We start from the raw sequence: 19002 nt of genomic DNA, 5'->3' as shown, positions 1-19002 counted from the left end.
GTGCGGATTGGGGTGAGGGAGTTCTGAAAGAACAAAAAAGAAAAAGAACCTCTGCTGCAAATCATGGTTGGCTAATGTGCACTATAAATTCCTTTAATTATCAGTTGAGACCTATAGTGGGGTCACATGCATGTTTACAGTGTATAAACCTTTGGTTAGGAATGGATTCACTTTGCTTTGGGATGGATTTTTAAAAGTAATGCTTCATGTTTACTGCTTCTTTACTCCAAGAAAGCAGGTATATAATATTTCAATCTTGTTTTTCACATGTATGCACATATACCTATGCTTGCATGTCTGTTGTTGAGAAACACTTTGGTGCAAAACCTGTGGGTTTTTTTTTTTTTTTTAAATGGTGAAAATGCTCAGTTTCTAAATATGCTGGGATTAATGTCCACTCTGTATTTTTGTGTCAGCTGTTTATTCTAAAATACCGTTTTCAGAACCAACAGCTTCAACTGAGATGACAAACAACATAACTGAAGCAAACAGGCGTTGCAGCAGTGGCAACAAAGCAAGAGTCTCACAAACCCTCTGGACTGGGCTGGGTTTCAGCCACCTCAGGGCCCAACGCCAGCCTGCTGCTGGCAGGCTGGCTGGCACCACAAGTCCCTGTCACACCCTCGTGGTATACCCTGCCCAGGCCAAGAAATCTTACTGACCCCTTTGAGATGTCAAACGCATCAGAAAGAGTGTGAAAGAACTGACACTAATGAACTGCAAGTCAGGGGTCAAAGAAAAGGCAGAGAAAGAGAAACAGAGACACACTGTGCCAAAGGGATCGCCACCCAGCGCCAATAAATTCAGAAACGTTGATATACACTTCCTGCCAAAAAGAGCCCCGCTCTCAGCCAAGTGAAAGGATGTTCAGATGGGGCGCCTGCACTGTCTGCACAAATAGCCTAGATTATCTTCACATTCCTATGCAATGTACTCATCTGTGAGGCTTTTACTTACAGTTTACAAGCAAGAGTATATGTACACAAGAGCCCCACCACAGATACATTGGTACAAACGCTGTCATCATAATAATGAGACTGCATTTTTGAATGTGACATAAAAGCAGTTTTACCAACTCAATTACTTCTCAAAAAATATATTTGCATTCACGTTAAAAGAGAAGCTTTATTTTTCAGAAATCCAGGAATCAAATCTATGAAATAGGCCTGAACAATTCATCTGAATTTTATAGAAATCGCAATCTGGAGTGGTGCTATAGCCAAATCGCTGGAGGCACAATATTTGTTATGAGGCAAAATACGTTTCAAAATACCATACCGATCCGTATTGTGGTGCTGCAGAAATGTACTGGCGTACAAATCTTATGCTACAGACTTAAGAAAGAAATCTTTGTTTGGTACAGATCCTCGCAAGAAATCCCACCTTCATCACTCTAATATCTTTTTCAAGGAAAGTGAGAACAATGATGCAAAAACAATCATTCCCTCCAATATCCTGGATCATATGGCAATTGCAAAATATCAGTCAAAATAATTGTCCTCAGAGGCACTTTGGAAGAAAAGAAAGAAGAATAACGACAAAACTAAGTTGATTTGATTTGATAAAGAAGAGAATGGACATAGGACAGAGAGGGGAGGAAAAAGGTTCCCGGGGTGGTCTCCTTCTCAGGTTTCTGAGCACGATGTGAGATCATGTCTGGCCACTGTTATAAGGTCTCTCTATAGACAGGGCGCTTTGTTCTACTTCATGTATTCTTAGGGCAGTTACACGCACTGATTAATAGGAGGCATGGTCGGCTCTGCAGAGAGGCTTAAGCTACATACGATACGGGGTTTGCCTTTGCCAGGCCAAACTAGTACAGCTGACTCTGGTGTTTACACCAATAACCTGGAATTAACCCGTAACAGCAGTCTGGAAGAAATAGGTCAAATATGAGTTGACGCATGTTCATGTGTTAAACAGGGTTTGTGTGTGAAAGTGGTCCTAGTTAATCATACACTGATGATGTGCCAGTTCTTTTGATACAAATAGAATGCAGTCTTATACTATATGCTGCAGTGTGTGGTGCTGTTGCAACAGTTGCATTTTACACCGTGGCGTGTAATGAGGTGAAATAGATTTTAGAAACACTTTTCAGTATAACATAGTATATAATTCAACGGCACTATAACTGTGGCTGCCAATACAACCATACAATTGAATAAACGCCTCTATAAAACAGTTTGAATAAAATAAAACGTATAACCTTCATAAAAAGGTCGTTTCAGATATATGTAACTAATAAACTAGAGTGTAGTTTCCAGGAACAGGCTAATGTAGCATCCTGAACATTAAGCTGGAGCAATGTTCAGCTGGCCCCTGGGTCACAAGAACACACTACCAGAGCATGTTTTATAATAGAAGTATCTGGCCATGCTAATAGTTTTCAGTTTATTTGCAAAGACTTTTGTTGCCACTCCTGTACATTGGAGGTGAATTCAATTTTAGTTTATTTTGTCACAGCACTGAACAAATAAAAACAAATTAAAGAACTCAACAAGTCTCTCTAAAAACAAGGTTCAGGATCAGGATAACAAAGAGACCTCCCCAATAAAAGCTTTCATTGGGAAGATTTCTTTAAGAGAAGAATTGTTCACATTGAGGTCTGAATCAACAGAAGTGCACATTCCCCAGACAACAGGTACCTCCCATAAACACAAAACTAACAATGTGGCAAAAATTAATTCTCAAAATACACTTGTGACTATAACTAATATAAAATACCATTACTGAGTAGAGTAATGCATGCCATAGCGAAACACAGCACAGCATTAATCTTTCAGACATGAGATGATTAACTGGATGCAGGATTTGTGTTGGCTACTTAGCCTGCTGAGGGAGGCGACCAGGGAGCTGCGGTGAGGAAGGAAAACATCAGCCCATGGCTAAATTACAGAAATACACATGCACGCACATGTATGCGTAATCATATAGACTCCCATAGAAATGACAGATGCATCATGCACTCAATGGCAAACAACATCTTATACCACATGACAGCGTGAAAAACTTTGCTCTGCGACGGAACACACACGTTAGAAGGAGGACAGTTTATGAGTTGTGACACTCACTAGTGGCAGGAAACCATACTACCAAAGTACACACTTAAAATAAAAGGGACATACAACTCTTCTTTTCTGCAGTGGAGTAACTCACAAACACAATTTGTATCAGAAAGCGGCCTCAGAACTGCCTCAGAGACACGTATGGAGAGGGAAGAGGTGCAAATGAACAAATAAAGTGGGAACGTGAATAAAGAATGAACCAAAAGTGGATATTGGTGCAAGTTGGAAAAACAATGATAGATGAAAGATTCATGCAAAGACATAAATATAAAAATTGATGACTGACCCTTTTAAGGAATTGTGTGAATTTTCAGGCATTATTGAATATGCATACATCTCATTATGCAAAAAAAAATATATATATATATCTAATTTACATATATATATATATATATATATATATCTAATTTACATATATATATATATATATATATATATATATATATATATATATCTATTTACATATATATATATATATATATATATATTATATATCTATATATATATATATAGATATATATATATATATATATATATATATATATATATATATATATATATATATATATATATATATATATATATATATATATATATATATATATATATAATATATATATATATCTAATTTACATTCATAAACACACAAGCAAACCAAACACAGCGTCTGTGTTTCACAAACATGTCGAGCTCTTAGACAGCGGGCAGGCCTTGTGGTGGATGTCACCTGAATATGCATAGGGTTTCTTCCCTATGCTGTCTAAACATCGGAAGCCTCCCCCTATTCAGATTCATGAGTCGATCATTGCTGTGTGCAAAAGCTCAAGTGCAAGTGCTTTCAAAAGAGAGAGAGAGTTCCCCAAGGACATTCACAAGTTTCTGGTATGTAAATGATGAGAGGATTTGCTGCTGTGAATACGAGGAAAGGGAGAGCAGTGTTTCTGTTTTGAAGTATGCAGGAGACAGCTCCTCTCAAATAAGAGTCTTCCATTTGGCATCCCTGCTATAAACGGTCAATCAAAATGCCTGGTTTGGGACCTCATTAAACATTGAATATATTCATATATTCACATTCTAAGGGTGGGTGAATAGTCATGTCCTTTTATATACTTCTATATAATTACCATTATTGAGTCACATTTTATTTTTCTTTTCAATGAAATAACTCTGAAATATTCTGGTGTACAAATTAAAAACAATGTGGGTTGTTTTGTATGCGATGTCTCAAAAGCCTGGGAAAGAAAGCAAGATGAACTGGTTTTTATGGTTTAGTTTTAAAATGTGTACACATCACTCTGGTTCAGGCCTATATGAATTTATGATGGGGGATATGTGTATGCCTGAGACAACAATAAACAAGTCATGTATAGCTTTTCCCTGATATAAATACTGCAGCAAAATCTCTGCACGTTGACATATTACTATCGTCTCATGATGTTCAGTATGTCCTCATATCAATCAACCCTATCACATGCGCAGGCACAGGAATGTAAACCGACTCACTACTACCTGTACACACACACACACACACACACACACACACACACACACACACACACACACACACACACACACACACACACACACACACACACACACACACACACACACACACACACACACACACACACACACACACACACACACACACACACACACACACACACGTTCCTGTTCCCACAGAGCTCAGTAACAGTCTAAGAGCCCTTTCACACATAGACCAAATAACACTGTCGGATTAACGTTTCCAGAAAAGGTAACAGGTCTGGCTTATTCACACGATCGTCAACTGCACCAAACCGAGCAGTGAAGCTGCATGCTTCACTCGAAGGATTTAGTTCGGTATCAACACACTATTTTTTTCCTGTAATCATGTTAAAAAGATGTCAGAGACAATACTGCAGAAACCTGATCCAGGAATAAACGTACTAAAATCACACACGTTTTACTTTGTCATATAAAAGCTGGAAGATTGTTGTGCGTTTGGAGCTACCAAGTGTGAACAAGTGTTCAAAACTCCCTTTAAATTGCAGATTTTATCATTGTTATCCAACATAAGCCGTGACATCTTCTGTGATATACCAAGCCTGAATTAAATTGTAATTAGTAACGTGAGGGGACGTCAGCACGGTCACTTAACAGTTATCTGAAGATTCGATGTGTGACAAGGTCTATAATTAAATGTGGAACTTCTCTTAAAAAAATAATTTTAAGTTTTAATATCAGATCAGATTTTCTTTAATGTTTCACTGTAACAGTTATTCACATATGAATAAGCAAGTTCCAAGGGCTGAATGTGTGGACAGGGTTTGTCTCCTGATCAGCTGCCAATAGATGCCAGTAGAAACCCCAGCTGGCTGATAGTGCCAACACCCGGGCTAGACAGACAGAGAAGCTGGCGTGGCACCAGGCAGCTAAACCTGGCAGTGAGCAGGCCTTCTGGGTAGAAAAAAAAAAAAGTCTCAGAGGATAGAAGTTTGGAAGGATTGGAGAGGACTGGATAAGATGCAGGTTTATTGTAGAAAGAGTTAACTGCGGGAGAAAGACGCACATGAATGTTCAAGTCGTGAGACAGTGAGAACATTAGACCTCTCAGCTGTGGACCACCGGTGCTGGTTTCAGTGGGCATACACACAAAACACAGACCGACAGTGGGGCTTCTTCTTAGACAGGAGACTAGAAGATTGTGCTGCAGCCAGAAACATAAAAAACACATAATTCCCAATATTAAATGGGTGTGGGATGCAAGTAACACCACCTTTTTAGACTGCACCAATAATTGTTAACTGGTTTTAGAGAAGTACATAAAAGAATAATTACTGGTCTACACAGAGCCCAGTGTGTGTGTGTGAACCAACAAGGTAATAAACACTTATGATCAGTTCAGTTAACGAAACAATCAACTGTTTTTGTAACTTAGCAGTGAAATCAAACCAGAGAGCACGACAAAGAGAAGCTGCACACACAGAAAGAGACCGCCAGAGAGAAGAATCATGACAAAAACTGAGGACAATGGGGAGGAAATGTCCACTGTGATGCTGAGTTACTGCAGTCTTGAGTTAAAAGCCACCATGCTTAAACTTAGTTAAAATCAGAATCAGTTGCTCCATTAAAAAAAAAAAAAAAAAAATATATATATATATATATATATATATATATATATATATATATATATATATATTTTAAGGGAAGTTATAAAAAAAAAATGGAAATAAGAATTAGGAAAAAACATGTGCATTGTATTACAATATAAAAAACAACAATAATTATGGAAAACAGAAATATGTAAAACTATATGACTAAGATTGAAGGCAGACTTTCTGAAAGAAGACACTTTCTTTATAACAGCCAGGGAAAATGAGCTGCATACTTTGGTAATCTGGAGTCATGTTGACATGCCAGCAGGAGAAAATGTGTTTAACACCGAAGCCTGTTTGGCTCTCCAAATGCTCGTCTTCCATTACTTGTGACTCAGTCCAGATCAAATAAGCCACTCGTTTGGCAGAAGCATAACCAAGCTCAGAGACACTGATAGCTAAACACAGCTGCAGCCACTGCGTACATGCAGCTTTTTATGAGTCTGTGTTTATGTGAGATATGTGTGTCTATAGTCAGAGATAGGGATAGTGTTAGAGTGTGACTTCAGGTGTTAACATGTGTTTAGAACATTTAAAGTGTCTGAAGCAGTCTACCCATTTTTCCTCTCCCACTCAAAACGCCCTGACACTCCTCCCTGCCTCGTTATTAGCAAGCTGTATCTCACTTTCCCCACAGACGTTTTCATCTGCGAGAATGAAGAAATAAAACACTGCATCACTTTTCATCTTCCAGAGCAGCCTCGTCTTACAGAGACGCAGAGGCAGAAAGTTCAACTCATTAGCCCGGGTCACTTCCTGACTTATCTTCAAAGGAGGCAAACCAGCAGAAGACAAAAGGCACAGGACAGTTTCAAATTCCACCACCGGCGGACACAATTACACCGAGAGATAGGAATGGGGAGCATAAAAGATGAGTAGATAGACAAAAAGGGAAACTAGGAACGGTAGTGCGGACTGCATCTTGTCAGACTGCTGAGACGTCAAAGCACGACGTTGGAAAACAAGAGAAACGGTTCATTAATCTACCTTCTTTTAAGATCATATAAGATTATTTCAGTACAAAAGAATATTGCAAGCGACGTGCAAAGCCATGCGAGCCGCTTCTCTCTGCTTCCAATTCCCTTTTCGCACATTCACTACAACCCTGAAATGATCTAGACATTACCTGGAGGACCTGTATGTGAGAACGCAGAAATCATTTAGACCGCACATTAACGGACTTTACATGGCCCGCTCTTAGGTACGAAGTCTGTGTAATGTCTGATTGAGCCCATGTGCGAATAGAGCTGCTCGATCAGAGAACACACGGCGAGCGAGTTGTTGAATGCGTGTGTATTTCGGGCCTGTTTTTTAAAAACAATAACTGAATTGAATTTTAATAATGATTAATAAAGTATGTCTACTTCTTCTTCTATCGCAACTGGTGTGAAACTGGAAGAAGCAAAATAAGGTGAAGAAGAAGGGTCATACACGAAGACGCAAATGAAAATGTGTGACTACAGAGACGACGAGATTCAGGAACTCCTGTAAGGGTCGACGCCAAAATCATCAGACAAATACAAGGAGTGGCAAAAGACTCGGCCATTTATGACCAACGCTATGTGATCGTCGTGCCTCCTGTACGCTCTTCCCAGGCGCCACCCTTTACCTAGCCAAACAAGAGTATTTCCAGTAAGAGAGAACTGACACGGACATGCTCCTGTTGCGTGCAACACGTGTGAAAGAGAACCTCCGGACAATGTGCGTACCCGATGCTCTGGACATTGTTTGGAGTTCTTGTGAGAAAAAGACTGACGCTATAACCTTCCAGCTTCAGCTCAATACTTAGAGAACAGACATGAAAGTTGTACTAATCTTCTCATCTAACTCTCCGCAGCAATTCCCAAACTGTAGAACCACTCCTTTCAGCTCTTTGCCCCATATACACTCATTGTCTTCATTAAAAATGGTTAGGAGCTGCAAAACTGCATTTTCTAGCTTATGCGTGCGTTACCACTGTTACCTACATCACAGGCTGCTTATCTGTCTAACAAAACCTCCAACACTGCATCAGTGGCTGGATATTTTGTGTTAATAATTACTGACTGCACCTTTAACCGGCTGAGGTCATTATGTTTATGAATGGCCGCGAGGAGAGGAGTTAGACAAACTGAGCTGACCTCCACGACCCTGTGACCCGAGAGTGCGAGTTGTCTCGTAATTCATCACCATCAGAGACAAAGATGCAAACTGCTGTGTGTTTCATGTGTGAAACTCCACATTATGAGAGACCTGCAATTTCTTTGCGGCGACTGCTGCACACGATGTCTTCCAGTCTTCCCTTGCACTCTTAAAAGCCCTCTGCCCCGAGGAAGAAACCCAAAGCCTATTATTACATATTCACAGTCAGATCTTCGCCCCCAGAAATGCACCTATCCAAATACAAAAATACCACAAACGGGCATAAAAACGTGGACGGAAGTTCAAAATAACTTCGGATACAGCATTTCTTAACAACTGTGAAGTTTAGGTTTGCTGCCAGTTTATGTATGCAGAGGGAGAGAGAGGGAGAGAAAAGAGGCATGAAAAACAGTCTGATCTGCTTCTGCACAGTAGGAGCGCCAACTCTCCTCATCGAGAATGCAAAGCCTCTCCTGCAGGAGTGAGCGTGCATGTGTGTGTGCACCATGAGGGGGGATGGGGGCCCTACAAACGCATGTTGTCTGGGGGAGGGAACTCGTCCCTCTACTCCCCTTGCCCTCCCAGTCGGGTATTTTGCTCACTGCCCCCTTGCCTTCATCACAAGCCCCCGCCCCTTTCCCCTCTTTCTCTCTTTCTCTCTTTCAGGGAGAGTTCATTTTGAGTCTCTCATTGTGGCGAGTGAAGGGACTGACTTGCTAAGGGGTGGCCCAGGGTCCCTTGGCTCACACTGCCAGGTCAGCCCTGTAGGATCCAACTAAGTAACACTGGCAGGAATCTGGAAACACAAAGCCTGGATCACCAATAAAGATCCCTTTCTCTCTCTCTCATTGAGAGAGGGTGTGTGTGTGTGAGTGTGTGTGTGTGTGTGTGTGTGTGTGTGTGTGTGTGTGTGTGTGTGTGTGTGTGTGTGTGTCTTGACAAGGCCAAGGGGGTGATAGTGAATGGGAGATAAAGAGCGAGAGAGGTAATAGAGAGAAGGGGAATCATTAAAAATAAAGGTGAGAATGAGCTGATTAAACACAGCCAGTTAATTAGTTCTCCTATTTAATAAGCAAAGGAAAGAGAGTTTCACTAAAAACCTGGTGCCAAGGGCTCAGTTCTATAAACAGCAAATGATCAGTTGATAAATCAGCAGACAGGAAATTCATCCATCATTCAACAGTTTTGATAACAGATTCATTATAAAACCTATTTACAAAGAAAAGCCAAATATTTGCGGTGAAGATTTGCCACTTTTCTCTCTTTATACGTCATCGTAAAGTAAATAACTTTGAGTTGTATGGCAATACGTGATTGCATGTTTTGCAAATGTTTGACATTTAAAAGACTTTTAAAAGACAACTGTGACCTGTGATTAATCAATAATAGTTGCATGTCTACAGGGGGGGGGGGGGGAAGGACAAGAATTCTTATCATAAATAAATTGTGGGAATCAAAACTTGACTTTGTGAACTGAGAGTTACCTGGTCAGGATCTACATTCATGTACTCAATGTCACATTCTTATTTTCTCAATTAATAAATAGTTTTTGCTTGTAGAATGACTAATTATCTAAATAATTTCAATTAATTCAACTTATTAGCCAATCTTTTTAGCTCTATACACGAGTATGATACAATATACGGTCCTGTGTATAAATGTGTGACCACCTACAATTGGCATCACGATGTTTATCTCATGTACAACTGACAACGACAGGATGTTTGCAGCTAGAGTTGTTGTTGTTTTTTTATCTGACTGTTTAATTATATTGCACTTAAAAAGGCAGCCAAGGAAATGCTCAGTCTACTCTAGAAGATGATGGGTCTTCAACTCATCAGCAAATCTGTGTATTCATAGAAAAACCCATTTAATTTACACCACATTGATGAAAACCCATGAATCCTCCTGCAATCACGTGAGCTAGCTAACTTATGCTAAATCACTGTGAGGCACCTACACATAACGGCAAACTAGTAAGCTACTGCCACATATTATTTAAATAGATTAGTATTGTATGCACCATAAAAAAAGACTCAATTTTATACATATGCAATAGGGGGTCCCTGCTCTGTCTCTATTTCAGTTTAGGGGTCCTTGTCCTGAAAAATGTTGATGTAGATTCTTAAGCAAGCTGGGAGATATTTAGAGCAAGCAAAAGCAGACATAAAAAGGCAGCGGCTGAGGAGGCTGCAACTCACTGCAAAGCCAATTTCAGTCAAGGCCAAACAGAGAGAGGCCTTATTCAACTGGGAAATGTGGGAAACAGATCAAAAAGCGGTCAGATAAATGATCTGGCCACGACAGTACAGACAGATTTAAACCACAACAGCTGGTGCAGAAGAGGAAGAACATCAGTTGTATGCACCGTCCCGACCACAGTCCAGCAGGAGCCAAGAGACAGTGCACTAGGCTGTACTTACACAGGCAAAATAAATTAAAGGGATTTGATTGAAATGAATGGGAGTGATGTTGTTCAAAAGCTTGGAGGAAAAAGAAAACACATCCCTGAAAATGTTTTTCTCCACATATCTTTCTTCCAGCAGGCTTCTAGTACAGTTCAGCAAGACTGTAGAAGTGGATTGTGCAGGTAGATTGAAATAAAGATGAAGCAAAAATGCAAAATTTCTGTTCAGGTCATCAAGGCAACTCCTAAAAATGGACATGGCTAGCTCAAAAGAATATCTTAAAATGTAATGTCACAAAATGTAACTTGAGCCCAGAAAACCAGATATTTGACAATGACTGCAATCATATTTCTCACTATTGTTAACAAAACTAAGTGTAGTTGCCAGAGCTCATGTTTGGTTGTTTTCAGAATTGAATATATACAAATAAAAAAAGTCGTGCTGGGCGATAAAGCTAAAGAATGAAATCTCAATTTAATTTTTTTCTTCAAGCAAAATACATAATTGAAATGTCAGATTTTTGACTTCATTTGCAAGAATAATAAAATACCTGCATTGTTTATGCAACCTTTAAATTCATCACCAAAGCCAGCAAGCTACCTGAAGTCACAACAGTCTCATAAATATAGTTTAAATTCATCAGACATTCCTAAAGCTTTAGGCCCACTGCCTGGCGTTTTGACTATGGTGTTCTGAAGACATGTACAATACCTTTCTATTGTATTTTCATTAAACGTATCCCCATGTAGGAGTTGCACAGGATTGACAAATTGGAAATAAGATTGTTTTTTTTCTTAAATCCAGATGCGACAAGGTTTGCAGCAGCACTTAAATTCCCAGTTTCGTTCAACAAGTCTGGGGACTTCAACTGGTTGGAGACAGTGTTGGATACGAGGGGCGCCTGAGCCTCTCAGTGCCTGGACTCAGGCCAAAACATACAAGCAGCTCCACGTTTAATGAAAACGTGGCCCTTCTATTCTCTCCTGCATTGTGACGGGATGATAAAAGGTAATAGTCGACAGAATTGGGCCTTTTCCACACGTTTTGGAAAAGCCAAGAACCATGAAGACTGATATCGAAGTCATTCCAAGTTTTAAAACATCTCAGATGCTGCTGTGGGACTTTGCAGCTGTTGGCCCCGTTTCTCCATGAAAATGAGACTCAAGAAATACAATTCTTAATTTCAATGTAACATTTGAACTTTTAAATCATAGAGAAGTTTAGCTTGGAAATGAGGTCATGTATACCCAACAGGTTATCACATCAGTTACCATGTTCACTTCCAATTCAGCGAGGATAACAATGAATAATAAAAAAACGACAGAATACTAAAGCACACACACAAAAAGAAAAAGCATTAGGTTTCAGCAGCAACCTAAGAGCAAGAATCCAATAACTGTGTGTGAGAGCAAGGACGTATTGCGATGTAAAACTAAAAAAGCTCCCTACAATAAAAGCAACCATTAAAATGTAAAAAGAAGAAAGGTGCAGATAGTTCAGCACAGCCTCGAATGGCTCATAAACCGCTGAGGCACGTCACGATTTATGGTCGGACTGAAAAGGAGGCGCTGTGCCTTCGCAATGCAAGACCGCCTAATGCAAAGCACCTGTAGTTCAGACGACCTGAACACCCACACAGGAGATAGTGAGAGAAACACAAAGAGACAGTGTTTGTCATTGGTGTGAATGGGTTAAATCATAATATCCAGTGTGGCTCTGAACCCTGAAGTCAACCACAACTCTCACCATCCTCGTCTTTGGTATGAAAACATGAGCATGGATTATTAGAGCTTGGAAAGCCTACGGTATATGTTGGAGGAGACTTTCAGCCTTTTCACTCATACAATTAAACTTTTAAAAAGCAGCCATAATCAATACTTTTGTGTTGACAGTGTATAAAATAACTCAGTTAGAGAAATATCCCTTGACTCTGCAGTTCCCCTCAGTGTTTTGGTTTTATGGCCCACCACTTCTCTCTACGTCGTCGTTTTCAGATGTTTTTCCAGCAAAAGGGCTCTAAAAACCCGCTGTTCACGAGCAGCAAACAAAAGAGTTAGCAACTGTCTGGTAAACATTTTTATACAGCTTGTTTCACTTTTTGTAAGTCGCTTTGGACAAAAAAAAAAGTCAGCTAAATGAACTGTAATGTAATGTAATGATGCATTTTCTACATTAGAAATGTAAGCTAATCTAAAACATGACGCAGTTCATCAGCACCAGTATAAAACAAACAACCACTATTACGAACATTGACGCAAAACCCATTTTAAGCACAAAGAATCTTATAAAATGGTGATTGGATGGTTTAGAAGTAATAATATGAACACCAGAGTCAGGCTTTGATAAACAAGTACTTAACCAGAAGCCAACGTTTAGTTTAGTGTTGTACATCATAATCTATTGGGTGTGAAATGTTAGTTAAACACACACGAGAACTAATCCATCCTCGACCTATGGTACAGGATGTTTCTATATTCTGTGATTTACAACACTGGACTAACTGACAGGGAATAGTTTGGTTATGTTATGTAGCCCCTGAGGGCTGGGCAACAAAAAGAGCAGACCCATTATATCCTCAACGAGACGAGTGCAGGAATGTGCTAAGATATATATTTGACACCTAAGTGTTCATCTGCCCTTTGGATGAGTGTTACTGTGAAGAAAAATGTTATACATGGACTATACAATAACCTTCTATTCAATTGCAGATGCAGTCAACAGCTACAAGCCCTGCGTGGACGGCTATAGGATGTCAGACTGGATGTAGAGTGATCCATACATGCATTTAAAGTGAAAATAAGAGGATGAATGAGAGATAGTCCCACATGTAGCAGCGGGGCCTGTGAGGCTTGATGTAACCTTGACTGTTTGAGCACATAGTCATGCAGGCAATGCAGTAAGAAGCAAGAAGGCTTTGAAGCTTTACTGCAGAGAACCTAGCAGGAATTCTGATGTCCTGCTGTATACTCTAGCACTCACCCCACTCCCCGTCTCTGCAAGTGATTCAATATAAAGTGAGGCAAGGGGAAGAAACACAGCGGCCGACAATGGACAAAAGAGAAAGCGGAGGAATAAGGGCAGGTGGAAGCCATTTAGACATGTTAAGACAGGCCTAATAACAAAATCTAGTCAAAGTGAAAACAAAAAACAACGAAGCGGGAATTGGGGCTCTGTGATAGCCCTTCAACTGGTGTTGCCCTTGGACCAAACCCAACCCAGAAAATCACAACCTAATGACAGTCCTGAAGCTGCCCCAATTTTCTCTTTTCCTGCACAAACCTCCATTGCCCTCAAATTACTATCAATATTCAATTAGGGGGCCGGGGATACTGGGCTAGCCGGCCTCAAAAACAAACCACACTTCTCTGAGGATTAAGGCCCTTTAAACTAACACAGCCAAATTTCCTTTGTAAATAATCAAGCAACGGGGCGTAAATACCCTCTCTGTCAAAGCAAGCGAGCTGGACTTTTCACACAGCAATGAGCGGTCTCCTTTTGGCTTCACCATTAGTGACAACCTATGCACCGCGGTTTGTTTCCAACAGATCAAGCATGTGTGGCTGTAACCGTGGCTGGAAACATGTACCGTGGTCCAGGCTATCGGGGGCAAGTAGCACCAGGCACATGTTTTAATAACACGGAAAAGGAGATTACATTTTATATTTAGATCCAATTCCTGAATCTGACATGATGTGCTCACTAATTACATGTCTCAGAGAAGATCGTCTACTTTCACAACAAACACTGAGAGTCGCATGGCAGAAATCATTCGGAACGATATGAAATCATTTCAGATTATTCTTAACATGTTCTAACAAAGCAAAGATACAACAAATAGTATGCCTGAGCAACAACTCGACACAAGCCACTAAAGCCGTTTTAAATAAATAACAGATTAAGCACAAGGGAAATGTAATGTATTAATGATGGGAAAATGATGGAAATTGAATGCAAAACACAAACAATTGGGTAAATCATCATGAGGACATATAGTACACTCATCAAGATACAACGTAATCAAATGTCTCAAATACTGACACTGTGCAAAAGCTGATAATTAGAATAATTAACCTGTCAGCAAAGTAGAGCCGAAACTTTTGATTCATTGCCAACAATTTAATTGTTTGTCATTTATCAAATCCCAAATGCTCAATGGTTCTGGATAATCTAATTTGAACTGTTGATGCATTTCTTTGTCATATCTGACAGATTAACAATAAAAATGTTTAAAACATCCAAATGCTTTTACAACATAAATGTGAAAGAAAGAAATCCTCTGAAAAGCTGAACTACCAACCTAAACAGAGTGTCGACTGTACACCCCGTGTCCCCTGATAATAGAGTAACTCAATGACAGATTGAACAAGGTTGACCCAGTGACTCAGAAGCACCGACAAGGAAAACCTCAAATTACACATCTGCCAGAGAATGAGGGGTGGAGTAGAGAGGTAGAATTACATTTTAAACGGCGATGTCGGGATCCTCGCTTAATGACAAAGCCTTCAGATCTTCTCCGAAATAGTACAGCGTGAACTTTTGCATGTTGATGTCATTGTGCAGAAACAAGAAGACACAACAAAAACAACTCCAAGGGATAATGCGTGTCAGCTGTGACTCAGATCTTGCATTAAAGTTAATGGTGCTGTTTGGGTGCAAACTCACTTTAGGGGGGGGGGGGGGGGGGGGGAGGGGGAGATCACTGTGTGGAAAAACACCTCAAATGCCAAAGAGACCGAAAGATAAAGTGAAATCTAGTTGAACGGACACACCTGCAGACAGTCAGGCCACATCTGAGCATCAGAGCAGGTGTCGACACAGACAGCATGGCAGACAGATTCCTGCAGTTGTTTTCACAGGCTGATGCGGACTGTTTTTTCTGGATGCACATCTCTTACATTAGTGGAAAACCGCTCTGACAAATCCATGAAATGCACCGCTTCAATCAAACTCACATTAGCTTCTTGCCAAGTCAGATTTTTACAGCTTGTACAACAACATGATTGCCTCAAAGCTGTTTTCCCATGAAACTGGGGGATGATGGCGAATGCATATTTTCATAAATAATCCGAAATGTCGTCATTAAAAATAAAGCGAGTGACAAATGCCCAAAAAATGTTTTTGCTTTAATTACATCTCTGCGGCTAATGTACAGTTTGACTCTGATATGTGAGGAAAAACTGAAATAACGACAGAAGGAACTAGACAGGGAGAGAGTAAAAACATAACAGCAGAGAAAATGATGGAAAGAACAGGAATGAGACACAAACTGGAGCATCGGGGAAGGATGAGCAGTGACAAAGGCGGATCCAGTGGGATCAGAGGAAGCCCTCAAAGCCGACTCCCAGAGCCGGGATGAAGGCAACTCAGTGTGGAAGCAGAGAAGATGAAACACCATTTGGGGGCAGGGCAGGGCTCGCCTCTGTGTTCAGGGCCTGTGAGCTCCTCTGCCTCTGAAGTGCTAAACACCCCCCTCACTGCACCTCCTGCCATTTGGTGACTCAACGCAGGTCTGCACGTATAGACATGGCAAAGAGATGGTTTTTTCGTTGTGTTCACATGTTTTAAAATAAATTCAGGGCAGCAAACAATTAGTTTCATTGTCGATTAATCTGGTGATTGTCCTTCTCCATTTATCGTTTTAAATGCGAGAAAATTAACATTGTGTCAATTGTCTAAATGATGAATCGACTGACCGTTTCAGCTCTAAAATTAATGAACAATCAAGGTTAATATAATCTTATGTGGGGATGCACTCATCTGAATTATGGGGTTACTATTAGCTAGACAAATTAGTGTTATGTCTCCATCAAGGACAGAAAAGCAGGAACCATCTCACCTCTAAAAAAAAAAACATAAATATAACAAGCAATCTGTGCATTTTTCACTGGTGTCTGGTACTTTACCAAGCAATTAACTAATTACTCCAAAAAATACTATCCCCAAGATGTCCTTACAAAAAAGAAATATTGTTTGTATCTAACATCATGAGCAGTATCAGTTCTCCTCGTCTCCAAAAGCTGATTTTCTTATTGGGTCTATGGGCTGCCGCCAGCTTAGATAAAAATGGATTTATTCCTGTTATTTGATGTTTAGGAGACCTACATAGCACATATTCTCAGACACTGGAAGGCATGTTGAATTATAACCAGCCTTTTTATCTGCACAATGTCATGTGTGCATCTTAATAACCAGGCACAGGTCTAATGTTGTTGGATAAGAGCCAATCCACAATAAAACGCTGCTCCATGGCTGATTTCTCATGATAATCATTGTAGGTGACAGTATATTCACCTTTTCAGCAGACACATGCAAACACGCACACACACTCACCTGATCTTTTGTAAAATACGACTTTTTAAGAAGATTAGGGAATAATAAAAAGGGGGAAAACAAGCCGCCCAGAACACCAAACCTCCAGCGTGTTGATGTCCCAGATAAATGCGCCCCAACTTCAAAGCGCCTGTTGTTTCAGTGAAACACTGGCGACCAAAAAAGCTCATTGTTTCGTAACACTGTAACATTTCTGTCAACAAAGTTTCCCTCATTATAAGATTATTTGGATGATCTGACCATCCTGTTTGTGCCACTTTGGCTCTTTAAATCCGCTCCAACTCGAATTGGCACAGGAATATCTCACAGTTTCACACAGACACAATTGAAAACACGTTTACCTGCATAGTAAAGACTCCCAGCTCCTGAGAGGACAGCTGTTTCATCTGGTCGGCCAAAACTTGCGCTTCTTCCAGGATGGAAAACTCCGTCTCTGCTCCGCAATATCCACAAGAAAGAGCCGAGCAGATTAAAACGAAGCTCCAAGAAAAAGCTAACAAGCCCCCGTGAAACCGAAGGAAAGCAGCGCACGTATTCGGCTTAAAAAACAGAGGTGTATCCCCCGTCCGCCTCGCCATGATGGCTGTGGGTCGACAGGCTGGAGAAACACTGAGTCTGAACTGGTGGCGGAAAAAAAACTTCAAGGGAAACTACTTTTACAACTTTGCAGCGTAGAGGACGTGTGCCCTTTCTCTTCGGTACAAGTCTCCAAAATCCCCAGCAGCGCAGACCATTGCAGCTCCTTGAAATCCCTTAATAGAAGAAAGTAGATCCATGCGTGAAAGAAGACACAGGTTTTCTTTTTTTCACGTTGTCGGTGTTCCGTTTTCGGTCAGTCCCTGCAACTCCTGGAAGTCTGGCAAAGTGTGTGTGAGCCGGAGATTCACCACAATGGGGGTGAAAGTGGGAGGCGTGGAAACACAAGAGTCCTACCGGCGCCTGGATCTCCGGAGCAGCGGATCAGGGTTTCATGGTGCCTTCAACTGCTGCTGGGAAAAGATCTTCCGGTAAAAACGGCCCGCGTGGAATGACGCTCGAAAAATGCAAACGCGACAAGAAAAGTTATTATTTTTAATCAACCTGTCCATTAAGTTACCGACAGACTATATGAAGTACGTTTATATATGTAGCAGAAAGAAGATTCTTTTTTTAGAAAATCCGAGAAAAGCCATAAATACAGGTCCCCTTAATGCAGCCCAAACACTACCAACGTACAAAGAGAACCATCCACTTCAAAAATGTTTGAAAAGAAAAGTCTCTAAAATGTCCAAATGCCTCAAAGCCTTTACACTTCCATGAATACAATTATAGTTGGGAAACACGGAATTGTAACTTTTTAATTGCTGGCTTAAAAATCAAGTGAGGTCAATTTTATTTATATAGCCAAAAATCACAAAATTGCCTAAAATATTAAAATGCCCTCTGGTGTAAGTTTCTTCCTGTAGTTTGATAAAAACCCTGAATACCCCAAATAAATACAGATGACATGACCTCTATGCCAACACTAATATTAGTGAGTTACAATTACCTATAATTTTGTTTGTCTAATATGCAATTACTCACATTTTCTCGTTTGCTACAGGGTCCATGTTGTGATGATCTTTCGATCAAAGTGGTTTACCAACCAGCTCCACTCCACTCCAGTTCAAAATCCAGTTCGTGTTTTTGTTTCACTTTGGCTGAGTTGCTTTGGGAGTACAGACTTGTGTATTTGAGCAATTTGCTTTTTTATTTCTAACTGCAAAATAAAATAATTAGTTAAATAATCTTGTAGTGAATTATGTGAGGCTTTGAAGTATAACAACACTCCAACCCATCCAACAGCTGACCTCCAATCAGTGCTCTTTCTCTCTCTGTACTTCATTTGATTGCAGTGTATTTAATTTGCAGCTGCACCATTGGTCTCACCCCATCCCTCTCACTGCTTCTTGCAACCTTTTG

The 19002-nt window shown here is 40.2% G+C and overlaps 1 protein-coding gene across 1 annotated transcript in view; it reads right to left on the bottom strand.

The window, feature by feature from the left end:
• The window catches only part of cachd1 (cache domain containing 1), a 70226-nt gene extending 51495 nt beyond the window's left edge, over nt 1-18731 (bottom strand). Inside the window, exons 1-2 of the mRNA XM_029429589.1 lie at nt 18625-18731; nt 17403-17494 (exon numbers count right to left, since the gene is read on the bottom strand). Coding sequence (XP_029285449.1) covers nt 17403-17447 — 45 coding nt within the window. The 5' untranslated portion in view covers nt 17448-17494; nt 18625-18731. The remainder of the gene's footprint in view (nt 1-17402; nt 17495-18624) is intronic.
• Between the last annotated feature and the right edge of the window lie 271 nt (nt 18732-19002).

Source organism: Cottoperca gobio, chromosome 4, assembly GCF_900634415.1.
Source record: "Cottoperca gobio chromosome 4, fCotGob3.1, whole genome shotgun sequence".
Taxonomy (NCBI): Eukaryota; Metazoa; Chordata; class Actinopteri; order Perciformes; family Bovichtidae; genus Cottoperca; species Cottoperca gobio.
The sequence above is the reverse complement of the archived record's forward strand: the minus strand, read 5'-3'. Positions and strand labels throughout refer to the sequence as shown.